We start from the raw sequence: 18,690 nt of genomic DNA on the forward strand, positions 1-18,690 counted from the left end.
ATGAATAATTATTCCATTCTTAAACTTAAAATATATCACATAAAAAGTTTATATTCGAAATTATTTCAAAACCATTATTATTGAAATTATAATAAATAACAAAAAAATATAAGTTTTAATGATGTTATTAAAAATTCCTATTTATTTTAAGTGATTTTTTTCAAAATAAATTATAAAAATAAGTTTGATTCATGTTTATTTAAAAAACAACATTAAATCAATAAACTTTGCAACACTCTACAGAAAAAATACTACATAAAAATTTTCTGCGGAAAATCGCTCCAGTGGCAAAACTCGGGTCAGCCGCCATCTGTACACCAGAATGCATAACTAGCAGGGGCACGCCACGGTTGCGAAATACGCACGGTAGGCTTGTGCGCCAGCAGCCGGATAATAAATTCGCTTTTTAAATTAATACAACACAAAAGTGCGGAGCGAACGGTCTGTTGCGTCACGAGAATATCTTGCTCGCTCACTCGCGGATTCCACGTGAAATTCCAAATTAATTAGTCGACGGCAAAAGGAAAGAGAAAAGAGTCGAAAAAGGTGCATTCCGAGCGGAAGGAATGCGTGAGAGACTCGACGACGACCTTTTTCACTTTTTACGAGGAGGCACGAGTTTTTGACAAAGAGATAAAAATTAATTCCAGAGATGCTGCTGGTGATCGTGGACCAAAACCATCAGGTTCCCACAGCGGCATTGGATGTTTTTGCAGAAAAAAAATTAAAGTGGACAATGTTATTGTTTCTTTGACGATGATCACTGTGTTGCAGCTTAATCTACGAGAAAATTGAGACATAAAAAATCACCTTTTTTTTTGTTCCTGCAATCATGAAAATAGTCCAGAATCTCTTAACGTTCTTAATAAAAAATTTTCATCCCGTTTGTTTGATCATTTTAACAAAAATTCAATCTCTAAAGAATAAGAGAACTAAAAAATATAACAATCCCTCGCAGCTGTTTATTTCCTCCAAAGTTATCTCTTTTTAATTACCCACTCCGTAGCTTGCTTCAAACAACAATTTCTGGCTGAGCTCACGACGGCGGAAGTAGAGATTTTCCTCTTGAGAGGTGCACCCACGGAGCAAATATTTGACCCGCGGTGCCCACTGACCTCTGCGTCGACCGTCTGAGCCCCTCCGCTGTTTGCTCTTGAGATAACAAGCCGGACTCACCTGCTGCGACCGTGGGCGTATAACATGTTATTTGAATATTGAATCACATACGTTTTAATCTCCCGGCTGCCGGTTTTGATATCGAGTTCTTTTGTGCGTAGTACGATTTGACAATCAGAAATCCGTGCTGTACAACATGAGGCGCATAACAGATCCGTCTGTCAATAAATTCCGACTCTTTTTTGCTTGCTCGGCGCGCGGGACTCTTGTTTGCACGGAGAGAGAACGACGGAAAATCCAATATTGGACTTTCGAGAGCTGGTTTTTTGCTATAGGGCGAAATTAAATTTTCGCTTGTTGATATCCTAATGTAAATTTGATGGAAGAATTCGTCTGATTTGACTTTTTTCTGAAGAAAATGTGGAATTGAATATTTTTTATTCATCTAAAAAAGTTTACTGAAACTACAAGCTCGCTACAATAGCCAAAATTGGTTAAAATAATGTTTACTGAACTTGAATATTAGTTAGAAATTTAGTTTTATTTCATCAATTTTTTTTAAATTTGCTGAACTTTCGTTAAAAAAATGGTTAAAAGCGATTCCAATTGAATGAAGTGAAGGATTACATGAACAGTTCAGTACATAACTTAATTATATTATTGGTATTGGCATTTTTTTTTCATATCACTCGGATTTTTTCTATAAGTAGACTTTAATTTGATATTCTTTTTACAGTAATACGATGTTGATTGTTAACCATGATTGGGCATATTTTTTACTTATTGAATTACAAATTGTTATAGTAATATGAGAAAAGAATATGGATAAAAAAATCGCCTTAAATTTCGAGTCATTTGACTTTTAAAATGAATACGGAGCATGATGTAAACACACCGTTTTCAATTTCCCTCAAAACCGCGCCGGTGCCTATTTTCGTACCCACAAACGCGCCTAACGGTTTCAGAAGCTCAAAATTAATCAGCTTTCCATGCTGTTTCTCGCGGCGGACGGAATCGCAATTTCCTTGCCGCTCTTTTCAGAGAGCAGCAGATCAACAAACATGAAATATTTACACAGCGGAACCGTGGAAAATTATCATTTCACACGTCATGTGGTGGCGAGTGAAAAAATGAAAGATGAACTCACCAATCCTCGCTATCTGTCGGAGCCGCGAATGATTTGGGCCGCAGAGGAGTCGAGGTGGCCACTCCAGCCGGCAAAAACTCGCGGGCACTGCAACACAAAAATGAGAAATTGTTAGAGGAGAACGAATGAGAAAAGAAATATATGGTGATGCAACCGGTCATGCGAAACGATCAATTCTGATGCTTGAAAAGAGAAATGTCAAAAAGGGCCGGTGAATCACAAAACTATAAATTGCTGCAAGTGGGACGTCATTTTGCAACGTTTGCATTACATACACCGGCGGTGACTTTCATCTTTCATACAATTTGTGACGTGTATTGACAATGAGTAAAATGTCATCCTAATCTCCTAATCGTATGTCGAGCTTATCTTAAAATACTGAGAAATTAAATATTTTAGAAGTGAGGCACACCTTAAAATAGCAGAAATATTCAGAACAATCTGCAAACAATTATTTAGTTAATTTAAAAGTAAATGAATTGCAAATTAATTTCATGTTTGGGAAAAAATATTTTTCAAGTTATTGTTCTGACGATTTCACATTCCCTTTCAAATTTTTTAGGCATACCTTTCCATGAAATCGCAAACGTGCTAATCTAAATAGCAAACCATCCACAAAAGTCTCACACTTTCTTCCGCAGGTGCAAAAAGCGCTCCGAGTTGTGCAGCAAAGGCCGAGGACAGGCAAAGTGACACGCTCGCCGTCGTTATCACGGAAACACTGCCTACCCATGCCGCTGTTATCGCCATAGCTCGACTTCTTGATAACGGGGCGGACACAAGTGCGCTCTCAAAGTACGGAAGAATGTTTGTCAAGTACCTGCCGCACATGCACACCTGTCGCGGCCGGCGTTTCCGCGAACTTTTGCTGGCTGCGGCTCGCCCAGCTATTGATTTTTGCTTTGCCCAATGCTTGCGGATTTTCGGCTTAATTGCCTCTTAAAAAGTCTCGCACGCTCCTCCAAAGTTACATCCGTGCGTACACATGAAAAGAGTACCGAGCGCACGCCCCGGGTCTCTTTGATCCTCGCTCGGAAATTCAAATGAGATGGTGCGAATTTTTGTGCGTTTGCGAAATTTGTGTTCCCTCGGCCGAAAAAGAAGTTGCCGTTCTTTGGGTAGAGAGGCATACAAGTGAATGGTATACAATAATTCTCAAAGTCCACTTTGATGTGTATTGTAAAGAGTTGAAAGGAGCAAAACAGAAAGTTTTTGAAAGCTCTTATAAATCGAGACGAGCTTATTTACAAAGATAATAAAAGTGTTACTTTGGCACATTCATCAACATTTATGCCAAAAAGTTTTTATTTCCGTATTTAATTAAAATTTCTACCATTTTTATATTTTCTATATCAAATATTTTTGTACTCCTCATTAAAATATTAAATTTAAAATAATTTGGAATTATTATAATATCGTAGGGCTATTTTTGAGGGTGCCAGAAGTAATAAATTAATTTGAAAAGGTCTGTCAAAACTTATGATGAATTCCAATAAGATAACCTCTAAAGCTTGCATGGTTTGACTTATCCTCTCTGTGAGAAATTCCTATCCACGTCAAAAGTTGCAAGAACAGCAAAGCACGCTAACTCTCCTTGTGTATTTTGTGAAATTGCGCCGCGACGAGAACCGCGCTTTTGCTCGTTACTCGCCAACTCCAACATGACATGCAAATAACAATTTATTTGAAACTCCCGGCAGCCACGAGTGAACTTTTCCGCCTCCAAGTTTGATTATAAAATTAATGTGGCTCAAACGAAAATGCAATTATACAAGTCTGCGATTTTATAATGACGAAACTTTCCAGCCTGCATGCATATAATCATAATCTCTATGCATAGTTTCCTAACGAAGCATTTAAAAAAAGAAAAGGAGAAACGCGATTCTCAGAGCAGCAGAGGAAGAGCATATAATTTAGTTTGGGGAAAAAAAGCGGAGAAAGAGTAAAGCGCAAGAGAATGCAAAAGAGCACGTCTGAATAATGACGATTTTCAGGCCCATTTTTCAGCTCCTGCCGGCCGATGACTAATTTCAATTTCATGCTCGTGACGTCGCACGCATTTATGTTTGGAATTGCGCCCCCGTTCTACGGAAATTTGTGTGCGAGTGTGACGGGGCAACCGAATTGCGGTGAAAAAAAAACAGCTGCCGCGCGTTTCATTGATGCGAGAGCGACTCTGTTTTTAGCAAATCCAGCGCGTGTTTTTGTTCAGGTCACGTTCGCTGGTCGCGGCAGTGCCTGTCGCCTTGAATGCAGTGAGAGCTGGGCACAAAGAAGGAAAGGAGCAGACATACTGACCGCGTACACCCGCCAGAAAAAATTAAATTGCCACTTGTTTTTCATTAGCAAACTGGGCCGCTCGTAATTTTATTTGGAGAGCGCCTGAAAAAGGTTTCCCTTATAAGGAGTTTGCAGGAAAACTTTTCGCATGAAAAAAAATAAGCAACTTTATTAAAAATGAAATATTTTTCAAACTTTCCTCTTCGTCAAATAATAGCAGGAAAAAGGTATTAAAAATTGTGTAAGAAAAGGGATGGAAAATAAATTTAGTTTCTTACAAATAAGTTTTTTCCTTAAATATTTTTAATTTCATAAAAGTTCAAAGACTTTTTCTGTGTCAACACACAGCTTGCTCAGCAACATTTTTGACAAACAGGAAAAAGCTTAATGAACGAGAAAAATCAAGGCAAAATTTCACGCATTGCACAAAACACCACAAAACAAAGTGTGCCTGTTTCTCTTTTCTTAAACATACCAAGTCGTTCATTCAGCATTTAAAGAGTTATTATGGTTTCGCCGCCGCGACGACCTCGTGCCTGAACCTGGTTAAAAATAAAAGCAGCCAACGTTTCCTTTTTACGGCTTAGGTCTCACGAAACGCAAAACGCACACACGATCCTATTTGTTTTGCAAGCGAGAAGAAAGATGCTGTCAAGGGGTTAAACGTCTACTTTTCCTACTCGGCGTGTGTGTCTTGCCAGCTCGCACAAGCGACACATTCGCTCTCGTGCTCGCTCGATGACAACAGTTAAAACCAGCACACGCCCCATTCATGGCTCAAGTGACACTAACAATTAATTATACATTTATCTTTTGTATAATATCAAAATAAAATTTTATTATAAATATTTTATAACCTTTGTAAAAATCTTTTCAATGTTATAAATTTTATTATATTAATTTGATAATGATTTTATTATTTTATTTTATTAATAAAATAAAATTTAATTTATTTAAAATATATTTTCGTGTCGAGATAACTTTGATTTTGAAATTTTTATTATTTTAGATATTAAATATCTTTGACATCTGACATTTTATTAGTTATTACAAGTGAAAAAAAATTGACATTTCTTCTGTCTGGGTTAATTGGGGTTAATTTTTATTAGATATTTGGAGTAATGATCATTGTGCATGAAATATAGTGATTACAAATTAAAAAATTGAAGTGAACTAAATAAGATTATATTTTGCCTGCATACGGGACGCTATATTGTTTCTAACCATGCATTGCAAATTCGATGCAGATATAAAATCCAAACAAAAGACTCCTAACTTCCCATCATTCCATTCAATTGAAATGAGCCGACCCACTCAAAGTATCATCACCCAAGATAAAATTATGCAAATATCCTCGCCGAGATATCTTCATTCCGCACGCCTCTCTTTTAATCAAGAGCGTATACAGAACCAGATGTGGCCCACTTTGGGCGTAAGTGCATTCAGCACGCGCTCGGAGAAAAAAGTGCTTCTCTGGTAAATCACGACAGGTTTCGAGCAAGTGCACGCACAACGCAGTGGCCCCGATTTCGATTCACAGATTCTCGTCTCTGCACTCAGCACAATCACATTTTCGAGAGTCCATTATCCGGCCGAATGCTCGACCCGGCGCAGCATCCTTCGCTCGCTCGAGATAAAATAAAAATGAAAAATCGCACGGCCTTTGCGCTCAGCAAGTCAAGAGAGGTCCTTGAAAATTTCCCGCCCGCGTTTTTTCTTTTTTCTTTATTAATCCTGCTTTTTATCTGGCGGGCGTTGCGAAAATCGATTCCGTTTTGCTCCCGTGAAAAGCTGCTGAATTAACAATTTTTCTCTCCAGAGAAAGAGAAGCCGAGTCGGAAGGAATAATTATTTTCCTGCTCTCGAACACACGTTTTATTTAAAGCGTTTGTTTAGACGCGCGCGTCTCTCTTTCTCTCTCTCTAGCTTATACCTGAAGGAAAGTTTAATTAAGCGAGTGTGCGTGTGGCTGCGAATTTGGGCTTTGTGCAAAAATTACAGTAGCCTGAGAGTGAAGAGAAGCGTTTTGTAAAAGAGAAGCGAGTGACGGAATAATGAGTTGAGCTTTTGCATTTTGCTTTCCACCTGAATCAACACTGAAATCACTTAATACAAATAAAATTTAATTTCCAATTACTATTAGAGTTTTTAGGAGGAAAATAATGCGCTGAAAATCAATATTATTATAAATATATTTTGGAAGTAGATCTTTCAAAAGTGTGTTAAAGTTTGTAATTATGAGCGGGTAAACTCAATATTTGCAAAGTGACATTAATGTTTATTAATCTGCAAGTATAAGTAAAAAGATCATATCAAAATAAACCTATGAGAGATTGTTCTAAAAAATTGTTCATTTTGATGGATGGTTATAAATAAGTAAAAGAAAAAAATATAATAAGTATGTAAGCACCTGAAATTAAAAGCAACAAAAATATTAAAATAACGATATAATTTGAATAAATTAAAATTCGGTAAATTTATATAGTAAAAAGCTAATAATTATATTATTAAAATAACATTTTAACAATTAATAAGCAATAATAGATACAGTTTTAAAAATTTCTTTTAGTTTGTAATTTTTGTCAAATGTTATAATAGCTGTTATGCAAATTTTGAGCCCAGCGCTATTCCATTGATGTCACAAAGATCGGTCTATATGCTTCAGCCTTCCATTCCATTCCAATCACCGCAACTCATCTGCCGAATACGGCTTGACATTTTAAATAAGGCAAAAGAGCTTTGCCTTGTTTCACTGCGATAATGGCCGAAAATAGCAAAAGCGACGGCGCACGCACGACATTGAATCTCAATCAGCCTTTCACAGATAATTGAAAAGCGACCCTCGACGGCGTGCATACGATTTTTTTTTCAATACAAAATCGATACATTATTTTCGCTCTTTCCATTTTCAGGCATGTACAGTACATTAGCATGCAGTTAAATCAAGCTGGAAAACGAGCTCCAAAACGGGTACCATTTTCTTTAAAGGCCAATTTCGAGCCACATGCTGACGATAAAGCGGCTCCTTCGCTGCAGAGGAATTCGAGAGAGCGAAACTGCCGTCGTAATGAAAAGTAAAATGCACTCGGGCCATAATTTTCCCGGCCGAGAGCCAATTTCGGCGGCGAAGGCATCAGGTGCGTGGGAAAGATGCATCTCTGCGGCTGAAAAATGTGTGCGGTCATTTCCTGCACATGCAAGAAATCTGCTTAAAGGGGGAGTGATATCTGCAGAGAGAGTTGTTATAATGTCACTCGCATCCTTCAAAAAGATAAACTCGCCGCACTCTTATATGTTGTCGCAACAAAAAGCAAGTGTGCCGCTTTGTTATGGGCGCTATGCTTTGGCCAGATTGTGATACGTCGTCGAGCAACTGGTTTTTTTTCGGTGGCCAGACCCATTATGTAATGCCGCTTTTTGCGCGCCCAGTCTGCTCACTGGCTCGGCCACATTTGGGCACGTTCTCCACATTTCTCGCGGACCCGATTTGGGCTGCGGGCAAATACGTGCGTTATTTGTTCAAGGCGATTCAGACCTCTTTAAAGAGACGGAGAAATGAACAGCAGCTTACTTTTCGGGCGCGAGAGCATTAATGGTCTTTGTTCGGGGGGTAATGTTGTGGAAAATGAGTCGTTTAGGCGCCGAGGCCGATTTTAAGGGCTGAGAGCAAGAAGATTTACGTCATTCATTGTTGTAGAAAAAGGCGTTTCTGCTAAAGTGTGCTTAAGTATACTGAATTTGGTTGCTAAAATTAAAATTTAATTTATGAGAATTTGAAGATAGATTATGCTTGCACTATGCAATAAATAAATTAATTTGAGTTAAGCTATTTTTAAATTCACATATAATAATACCACACGGCCAGTCCTCTTAAGCGGAGACTTATATTAAATAATTAAAATTTTTCCTATTAATCCTCTTACAATCTCACCGAAATATAAATAAAAAATTTAAGTAGTTAGTGTGAATCAAATAATTTTGTAACTAAAATTAGATAACATCAAACATTAAAATGAACAATATGAAGAATAGGCTAAAATTATATAAATTTAAGCAAAAAATAATAATTAAGTAATATTTATAATAACAAACATTTATAATAAACTGATATAAAAATGTGTACAAATAAACAACAATAATAATATAGTTTTAAATATAGTAATAAATGCAAGATTTTATTTAAAAAATCTTATTGTGGGTTGATTTATATTGCGAGATCAGAATCAAATAAAATTCACACTATAAAAATAAAGAGGAAAAGTTAAATTATGCCTCAAAATATGTCTAATCTTCATCACTTTTCATGCAATTTATTGAATATTTATGATAGACCTTTGAAAGAAATTTTTTTATTAAAATAATTTTTATAAGTTATTCTATTTTCCATTTGTGTGAATAAATTCTTTTTGCAATTTAAGTCATACAGATCATGTAATAAGGCTGCTGCACGCACCAAAAATTCTCATTAACTTTGATAAATTTCCGTTCAATTTGACTATTCACAAGTTACGGAAACCCTAGCTGTAGCATAGCATTATAATTTCCATAAACGATGAATGGTAGAGCGGTGCTGGTGTTTGACACAAAAGCGTCGCTGAGGTGCAGCTGGCAAAACAAGCCTATAATAAATTATGCACCATAATCCAACAACGCTGGCCAAGAGGACGAGTTCCGCGAATTGCGAATTACAATTGAATTTTACAGTTGCTGGCCGAATAGCACTATATGGCTTTGTCTCTGTCTTTGCTCCACTCAAATGAATGCAAATGAAGGCGAATTCAGCTCGGGTCATTGTTCATGCCCATCACATGACGGCGAACGGACGCTGCTCATCGTTTGGGAGGCAAATCCGTAAGGGTTTATCATTTGAAAGCGGCCGCAGCAGCATTGATTGACTGCGCCTCTCTTTTTATGCCAACGCCGGGGGACGCCAGGTCGCCTGAAAAGGGTGAAGCTCGCAAGGTGGCGCTTTTTTATGATTTTTATTTGCACAGCCATCTCTGCATCAAAGGAAACCGAGAGAGGACGATCGTAAATCCGGGGCGCTGCTTTTTTATATGCAAGAGGCCGCAAATAAAAAGGCGGGGTGGTTTTTTTAGGCTGGAGGATAATTATTTAGATATTTGATGGGTTTTGGGACTTTTCCAGCAGCAACTTTTCCGGTTTAGTTTGATTTGGTGAAGGAAAAGTATGCAAATTAGGTTTGTTTTGAACAAAAGGAAAAGCAGTTTCTTTTTATCGTGCGTATTCAAATTTCGCTTCTGTTGAAAAGTTTCTTGACTTTTTTGATAAAAGAAAACTTTATTCTACCCCAAACTGTTGAAAATAAAACTTTGATACTAAAGAAAATTAATGAAAAAAATTGCACGTTTCTGTAGACGCTAGTTACTCACAGTGATCGTTCATTACAGAGAGCAACAAGTTCAGACGGAGCAGCAGACTTTACAACCAATTAGCGAGATCGCGTGCATTAAATTTTCAATCGAGTGCGAACTACGAAGATCGATCCTCCGCCCGCTCTTCGACGGATCCACATTCTGTGCACCATCACAAGAGCACCATTACACTTGAACTCGGCTTGCGTCGGAGCAGCTCTCTCGTGTATTTATTATTTACGGCCGCGGCGGCTGCCCTTTAAATCACTCGAGCAAAACCAGCAACAACGAAGGGCAGACGTCGAGAGGGTGCGAAACCGAGCAAATTTTATAATTAAAAGCGGCACGAGGTGCATTAATTTATTTGCGGCGGCCGCACCACCGTCGAGAGCGATGGGCCTTGATAGTAACTTGAAATTGCGCAAAAAAAAAAAAAAATACAGACCAGAATTAAAAATAAAAATTAGATTGAGAGTGCTTTTGTTTTTTTGTGCGAAAAAACGCTCCACTATATTAATAATGTGCTCTGCGGACAACAAAAACAGCTTCGAGCGTGAGTTATGTTTGTGGAAGCTCAGTTTAAATTGCTCTATACAAAAATGCGTGGGTACACCTTGCGCAAATTTCCCTGTTTGACAATAAAAATTTGCTTACGAGCGCAAAAATGGTTGTTTTTAACCAACTTTCAAATTTTTCTGCAGTTTCTTCACTGTAGTTTTTATTTGTTAAATTAGGACTGAGGTATATAAAAATTTATTTTCTTTCTCTCTCTTGTTGATGGAAGAACCGTGAGCGTCAAATTAACCTGCATCTCATTTTTACAACACAATCAAAGTAAAAGTGGCGGAGCCTATTTCGATCCACCATAAAATTCAAAATCGCCTGGTGCATTTTTCTATTCGATCAACATCCTCTGGATTATTTTGGCCGAGAGGAAATCCCTCGTTTTTCATCCGCACAGATGCCTGCCTCGCTCAACTCTAAATCTGTCAAAAGGCAAATATTTGAGGTGGGAAATGATTATTTGCCACGGCTGCACGCCTCCTTTATTTCTGTGCCAGCAAAAATAGAGTTCACACAAACATATCCGCATCGATTTTTAGCAGTTTTAACACGTTTCCCTGATCACACGCACGCATCCAAACCATTGTTGACGATCCCCGCGGGCGCGATCGTTTATTGCATTTTATTGTGATAGAAATTGTCTTCGAGAAAGACAATTTACGCAGCCTCTTTTCTCCACTCCCGCGAGCCCGCCAAAAACGTGTCAAATTAATCAGTCGGAATGGATGGACAATGCGAATGCGGTCTCGCGTTTTTCGACCACAAAATTGGAAGCAAACCTCATTTTTGTATCAATGAAACCGGATTTGCTCGGGGGTGATTTCATAAATGCACGAATTGAGTTAATGCAGAGATAAATTATTAATAATACAAAGCTGTCAAACTTTTATAAATGCCAGAGGTGGAAAATATATACGTACGATTTTTTTTAAACCTTTACCGCTCATTTCGTGTAGAAAAATCAATTTAATATTTAGTAAAACAGGCACTAAAGATAAAGACATAAAAAATGCTTTTCGACAGTTATCAGCGAACAAAACCATAATCAGTTAACAGTTAAACGGAATGACGAAAACAAGCCCAAAAATAAACAAAGTCCCGCGTGCAAAGGCGCGATAAAAACGTGTCAAGATTCGTCTGCGAGAGAGAATCGTTCTCCGAGAGGTACCTGAGGGAGACAAAAGCTGCAATTTCACAGCTTTCATCTTGAAAGAGATTGAATTCGGGCAGGAGGTATAAACTCCGCAGAAAGCGCGCGTTCGAAGCGGAAAAGCAAACAAAAGCGACGGGCAAACAAATAAACAGACGAGAGAACGACTCGAAATAGGAGATAGTGTTATAATGACCCGAAAAGTAGAGCCGGCAATTAAAGAGCATCCTCGGAGGCCGCACCGTCAGACCAATCCAAATAATTACGCTTAATGACACCGCGAGCGAAGAGTGAATGAAGAAAAAGAGCCTATCTGAGAACGCGAATTTCGAATGCAGTGGAAATTGCTCCGAGCTCTTGGAAGCTGCAATTAAACACTTCTGGGAACTTTTTAGGCCGCAGCTTTTTTCGATTTAATCAAACAAAGTTGCTCGAAATGAGAAGGACGCGCCTGATTTTGAGTTTTGTAATTGAATGGGATGCCACTCATTGTCAAGGAATTCTGACGCGTGTCCGAGTATGGCTCATGAGCTTTAATTAAAGTTGACAATATGAAAGACAAGTCCGACGAAAACAGTTATTATTTAAGGAATAAAAATTTTAAGAATTCCTCTGTAGCTCTTTCATCCTTAACATTCCACAAATTTTTAAGAAAATAAACTTTCCCTTTATAATAAAAATTTTTAAATCAAACCAGCCAACTTTTGAAATTGACAACTTTCAAATTCCAGATCAAATTGAGCACTGCGAATTGCTAATCGACCGGCTGTGGAGGCGGCACCAAAACTGAAAGACACTCGGAGATGACACCTACTTGAGGTGGTGGGGCAGCACTTGAGTGCCCATGAGCACGTGACTGCGTCCGCGGGCCGAGAAGCCGGCCCACGAGGCCCGGTCGGCGAGACAGCGTTTGGGACGTCCGGGCGGCCGCACCATGACCGGAGGCGGAGGGGGCGGCGCAAGGACGGCGGGGGCCGGCTGCTCCCAAATGCAGCATAGTGACACCGACAAGTGCGGCCCGGTCGCGCTGCTGGTGTTGTTGTTGAGACTGTCCTGGTCGCGGCACTCGAGCACCATTCCACCGACCGACTGAGCCTTTTCTCGCGGCCGCAGAGACGAACGAGCGAGTGAGCAGAGAGGTAGGTGCGCTAGTGGGGGGCGCACGCAGCCGAGTGCGCCCGCTCTGCCCTCCGCCGCTGTCGAAATGGGTCCCACTGCAGGCCCGACGCATTCCTCGGAGACCCAATAGATAACAAATGGTGCTTCAACTATTAGATAATTTAAAGGTGACCAAACGTTTTTTACTAGTGTAAAAAAAATTTATATTCACATACTTTAAATAAAGTTTAAAATTATTAATAAGTATTTCATTAAAAATAATTTTTACATAATTTTAAATAAACAATTTTTATTATTTTAAATAAATTCTATATTTAAATTTACATTAGATTTGCCGTTTATTTTTAATTAATTGATGATTTAAAATTAAAATGTTAAGTTTTCTTTCTCACTTTTCCTATTTTTAATAACAGCACAATTTGAGAATAGATCATTCATAACAAAAGTAAAATTACATTGCTCAATAAGTTTCTCTCGTTGCCGCGTCATTTTAATAGGTAATAATTAATTTCATGAAATAAAATTTTGAATTTAAAGATAACATCGTTTTATACATGAAATCCAACATTCAACTGGTATAAACTGACGCAAAATCAAATGATACATTATAAATAATTCATTTGTGAAGATGCTCATATCACAAAACTCAAAACGGGAAAGCTGGCCATGGCAAGTTTGGAACTAACGATGTACTTTCGGCTTTATATTCCACCGAGTGAGGTCGCAAAATTAATTTTCAACCGGGACATGTGCGAGTATATGCGAAGCAATCAGGAAATAAATTAAATGTAAGACCGTTGGTTCAGCACATTTAATCTATCCCGGCGAGCGTGCCGGCGGGGGAGGCTGAGCGAGATGAGATCGATTTGTGCGCGCCGCGACCTAGGACAACAGCCAAAGTCACTGAATGTGACACTGAAATGATGCGCGCCACTTTCCCCGAACACCTCCTGCCGGTCCGAAACGTGATCTTCCAAGTGCTGGCGGAATTATATAGTGCCGCCCGTTTTGTTTCGGTTTTTTCCCAACTGCCTCTGAAATGAGCCTTTTCTATACAGAACGACGGTCTTAAAATTTTATTGGTTTTCCGCCTCTCTTTTGCTCCGCTCTGGGCGTCAGGAATTTCAATACACGGCGCGCCGACCCATATTGAATCTGTGATAAATGGGGTTGGGTGCCTCTTTTGTTCAGAGCTTTTTAATGCAAAATTGTCCACTAGGGCCGGGGAAAAGTTATTCCAGTTGTTCGATATAAAAATATCAAAGCACAATTTGTTTTATTAAAAAAAAAAAAAAAAAAAAAAATACAAATGAAATCCTCAAGTTTTTCTAGCTTTAAGAAAAGTAATGCTTGAGAATATTGTTTCATATTGAATTTAATTTTTATTAAACAAATTTTTGAATATTTGTTTTGAAATTCGTATAATTATTTTAACAAATTTCTATGTAAAAATAAAAAAGCAAGCAGCTTGTTGTTGGCTACCGTGTGGAGAGGCCACGAACCACACACTGCAGTGCAACAGCATATTTCATCAAAACGTTGCGAGCAGGAACAGCTGCGCGAAATCTATTGTTTCGCTGGCCAATTGCGCAATAACCCATCCGCGTCGTAAATTCGTCGGTTTGAATTCAAAAATTTTATCCGCAGCGTTCGGTTTGCAATGTGTGTAATGGCGTGTGTGACACTCGCTCAAAATGCCGGTCGTATTCGCGCAGCCCATCAGCATATTAAATGCATCACTCTGGAGAGTGGGTGGAGTACCGCACACGTACTCTCGGCGAAAATACGTCTGGCAAAAATTCGCATTACCTTTGCCATGTTGCGCGTTCGCAAAGTATATTTCACATGAGAGAGTAGGTTCGCGGCGGCAGAATATGTAATTGAAAAGTTCCAGGCACTGAGCAATAAAATGGCGCGACGTAAAAACGGCTGCAAAGGGTGGCTTTTCATGCAGCCCACGCGTTTTATGCACTTTGAGGAAATTCGCGTCCAGGGACCGGTTGCACTCGTCTCGGAAACAAGCTGTAAAACGTATGGTTTATTTCGCCGTTGCAATTTGAATTATACTAATTCGGCAGGTTTAAGAGCAACTTTGGCCTAGCAACGAGAGTTTCAAGGGCTGCTTTTGCAACGTCAAGTTTTAACACAAAACCGCGAAAATGCAAGCAAAAAGCGGACGCAAAGTGTTATTGCGGCGCTCCGGAGCGAGGCGCCTGACAAGTTATGCAGCACGGCACAGCACCCGTGCGTAAGTGTAGAGAGGGAATCCAGGGGCCATTGAACTTGAGGTAGAACAAAAAAAATAATGCAGCTTACAAAATTGGAAGAACTTTTTTTTGTAAATTCTTAATAAATTTTATAAAGTTCAAACATAAATGAGATGTGCTTTAATAAAATTAAATTAATTTCGAGTTCAAACAAAACAGTTTTTTTATTATTTTATTTGAACTCTCTCTAGTAAAAAGAAATTTATTATAAATTCTTCCTTTAAATTTGTGATCAAAAGAGACATTTTTTATACATTCTTACTTAAAAAAAAAAAAAAATGAAATAAAATTCCGCAACTCATATAAATATAATAATTTTTATGAAATTATTGAAATAAGTCAGTTATTTATTGATGTATTTGTATTATCCATAATTTAGTTTAATTAAAAGATAAAATAAATATTAATGTCAACAAATTTGAAAAAACCCTTCGCGCTCATTATAGGCATTAATGCATCACATCTCTGTTGTTCATGGATGCTGGTAGCAATATAGGAGCGCCATGATTTGAAAGATAATTTAGTCTTCTTTCCCGGATCCGCCTAATAAATCATGGTCGTTGTGTGCGGCTCGCAAGAAATGAGGCAATTTGAGTCATCATCAAAGAGCCATAAAAGTGTGGGGGCAGCGCAAAAGATGAGCTTTCCATAGAGCGAGAGATGCTTCTCTACAATTGAAGCGAGTGACTGGCAGGCAGGCAGGCAGGTGCTTCTTTTTCACCAGCACCGCGGGCAAGGCCACATTCCTGCATCCGAGCATGATACCTCTCCACCTTCGCAGATGAGTGAGAGGAGACGCCACTGAACATGTGCAAAAAAATTGACTCTGAAAGGGCAGCAATTACAGCATAATTAAAAGCTGCGCTAATCATTTTCCAAATGCCACTGTAATTGCAGTTTGTTTTCAAATTACTAACTGGAGGGGGAGTTGATTTTTGAAAGCTATAATTTATGCCTGTTTTTTTTTTTGTATCCCTCTTCATAATATTATATTGTGGAGCATGATTGATGACTGCAGAACGAGATTACATTTTTTCTCTCTCGTAAATCCACTTTGAGAATCAGGTTTACTTTTTGCTTCAGAGAGATCCATTTTCCTTTTTCCACACTGTATGAAAAAAGGGTTTAAACCAAGAAGGTAATGACTCTTTGAACTGAAAATTTTGGCAAGTCATAGGCACACGCGCAAATGAACCAATCTTCCCACGCATTCATCACGCCGATTTATTCATTCAGATCGGCTTTGGCTCGCATCGAGCCGAAAAACATTTCCAATTTCTTATCCAAACCGCCTCTCTTTCGCTCCTACCTATCCATAATGATATTTTTATTGCCGGCGGAATTCGTGGAGCGTAACAATATTTATGCCAGCCGCAGAGCGACTCCGCAGAACGGCGGCGGCAAAAAGCGGCGACGTGGACGCGGTGCAAAAACGACGTGCCGACGATCAGGAACATCTAGCCGGGCATTTTTCAACTCTTTCGAGCAGAAAGCCGCCGCGGATCAGTCGGCAACGTCAGCCGGAAATCTCAGTTCTCATCCAGCAGCAAAAGCCGCTTAGTATTATTTGAGGGTTTTCTATAGTCTTATAATACATAAAGTTGCAAAAATTTCATTCTAGATAATTTTTGTTTATATTTTGATTCTTTTGTTTTGAGAAAAGACAATTAAATTACAACTATAGCTATTAAATTTTGGAAAACTTAATTGAGATCCATTAATATTTGTCATTTTATGATAATTTAAAAAAATTAAATAAATCAACTGCTTTGTCATTGAAAAAAATTATTTGTAAAATTTTTAAAATACCATCATTTTTGATTAGATTCTTAACATACAATATATGGACAAATTATATATTACATTACTAAATTGCAGCGACAAAATTGCCCTTGATATAAAAACAGAGTAAAATTAAATTGTAAAAATCGTCATCTGAGTTGCAATCAAATAAATAATTCACATTATAATTGAGTGCACACCAGGAGCTTGCATTCATGACTCAATGTTAATGTAAAGAGCAAAACGCTGACCAGCAATTCCCACACTCCCATCCGGTCCTTGTGGTAATAAATGCAGCGTTTTGTTATTATGAGAGTACTTGATTGTTTGCCTCGGCGTATTTAGGCCCTCGTGGAAATATATTCTCAACCGGAAAAGCACTTTCAAAGTACAATTAGCAACATAAAAATTATTTGTGCACGTTGGAGGAGGGCACCGGTGCAGCGGAATGACGATTGAGCCGAATTATCAGAGCAACGATGAAAGTGCTCTTTGAAATCGAATCGACTTTTTGTTGGAGCAGCGTTTTCACGCTCAACTAGCCGGTGTTTGACGATTTAATTGCGAGCTTTATCGCAGATTGGGAATCGTGATTTTACGCCGGAGCTGCTGTGGCGTTTTTGTGGCTTTTAATCATTTTATCTGCCCTGTCGGGTGTGAGCCTTTAAAAGCTTCTCATTTTATGACCAGAATAATATGATATTAATTCTCATGAACCGCACGAAAGAAAAATAAAATACGTGTAAATATTTAAAAAAAATTATTTGTTACCAGAAATGTATGAAATTATTAAAGCTCATCTAATTTATGGATTTAAAAAAAAAAATCTATCCAACAAGGTGTTCAGGCATATCATTATACCTAATCCCTCGCAGGTCATTAAAAGGATGAGCACGTCTCGGATTTTTCACGCACCTGCCGAGTGCTGAGGGCGGAACAAATTGCTCGGTGGCGCAATTTCGCAAACTTTGAGAGGCTAATTGAGGGATCAATACTGGAGCCCTGCGCTCACTCTGCGAGTAAGCCCGTCCGTCTATCCGCCAGAAGTGGCCCCTATCGCTTATGCAATCTGGTGCTCTGCGAGCGGAATCAAAGCCAAGTGAACATGTGGCCGCTAATTGATGTCGGCTGGTGTTTACCTTTCTTCCAGGCCCGTAAATCGCAAATCAGCAGCTTAAATATTTGCTTGCCACAAAATTCATATAATATGTTCAAAGCCCATTTTGCTTTCGCCTGCGGCCACAAATGCCGATTTACGAGCCTGAACGTTCAAATTTGCGTTCCGTAGATATGATAGAATGTTTAAATAACGCTGTTTTACACGCCTGCAGATTAATTTTGTGCACGCCGATAGTTCGCTATAAATTTGGACAATAAGCTAACGTGAAATTGCTTTTTGCGCAAGGAGGAAGTTTATGGATGCAACGTATGAACTATATAAAGGACCAAAATTCTATTTACCATTAATTCATTGTGTAATGGTGCTGTATAAAGTTGTAGCGTAAATAAAAACACTTTAACTAAAGGAAAACCCTTAAAGAATTCATTTGGTTTAATGAAAGGAAAAGGTATAGAAGTTGATGTAAAATTAATATTTCCAATTTAATGTTATTTTTTTTAAATTTATAATTCATATTATCATTAAATTTTTTATTTTTAGTATTTTATCAGTTTTATTTATGAACTTTGTACGTTTTTTTCAGAGTGAAAAAATTAGAGGTTTTTGAGCAACACTAAAATATAAAGTCTCAAAATGTCAAAGAAAAATTTATATTCACTGTTGTTATTATTATTACTGACACCGAATTGTGAAGCTTGGGCAACTCTAAGAGTCAAATGGATAAATTATGCATCAGCAACTCTCTAAATTATTACATTTGTATTCAAGAG

The 18,690-nt window shown here is 38.2% G+C and overlaps 1 protein-coding gene across 8 annotated transcripts in view; it reads right to left on the reverse strand.

The window, feature by feature from the left end:
• LOC132201047 (uncharacterized) overlaps window positions 1-18,690 on the reverse strand; it is a 66,889-nt gene that overhangs the window by 23,837 nt on the left and 24,362 nt on the right. For 3 of the 8 annotated variants that reach the window (XM_059626915.1, XM_059626913.1, XM_059626916.1), the window contains exons 1-2: window positions 12,447-12,738; window positions 2,264-2,350 (exon numbers count right to left, since the gene is read on the reverse strand). In XM_059626915.1, the coding sequence (XP_059482898.1) occupies window positions 2,264-2,350; window positions 12,447-12,709 (350 nt within the window). In that variant the 5' untranslated portion in view covers window positions 12,710-12,738. Of the gene's footprint in view, window positions 1-2,263; window positions 2,351-2,831; window positions 2,988-12,446; window positions 12,740-18,690 lie in introns of those variants that run through there. The other 5 variants (XM_059626917.1, XM_059626919.1, XM_059626920.1 and 2 more) reach the window with 3 other exon arrangements.

This window comes from Neocloeon triangulifer, unplaced genomic scaffold (genome assembly GCF_031216515.1).
Source record: "Neocloeon triangulifer isolate White Clay Creek 2 clone unplaced genomic scaffold, ASM3121651v1 ptg000014l, whole genome shotgun sequence".
NCBI lineage: Eukaryota > Metazoa > Arthropoda > Insecta > Ephemeroptera > Baetidae > Neocloeon > Neocloeon triangulifer.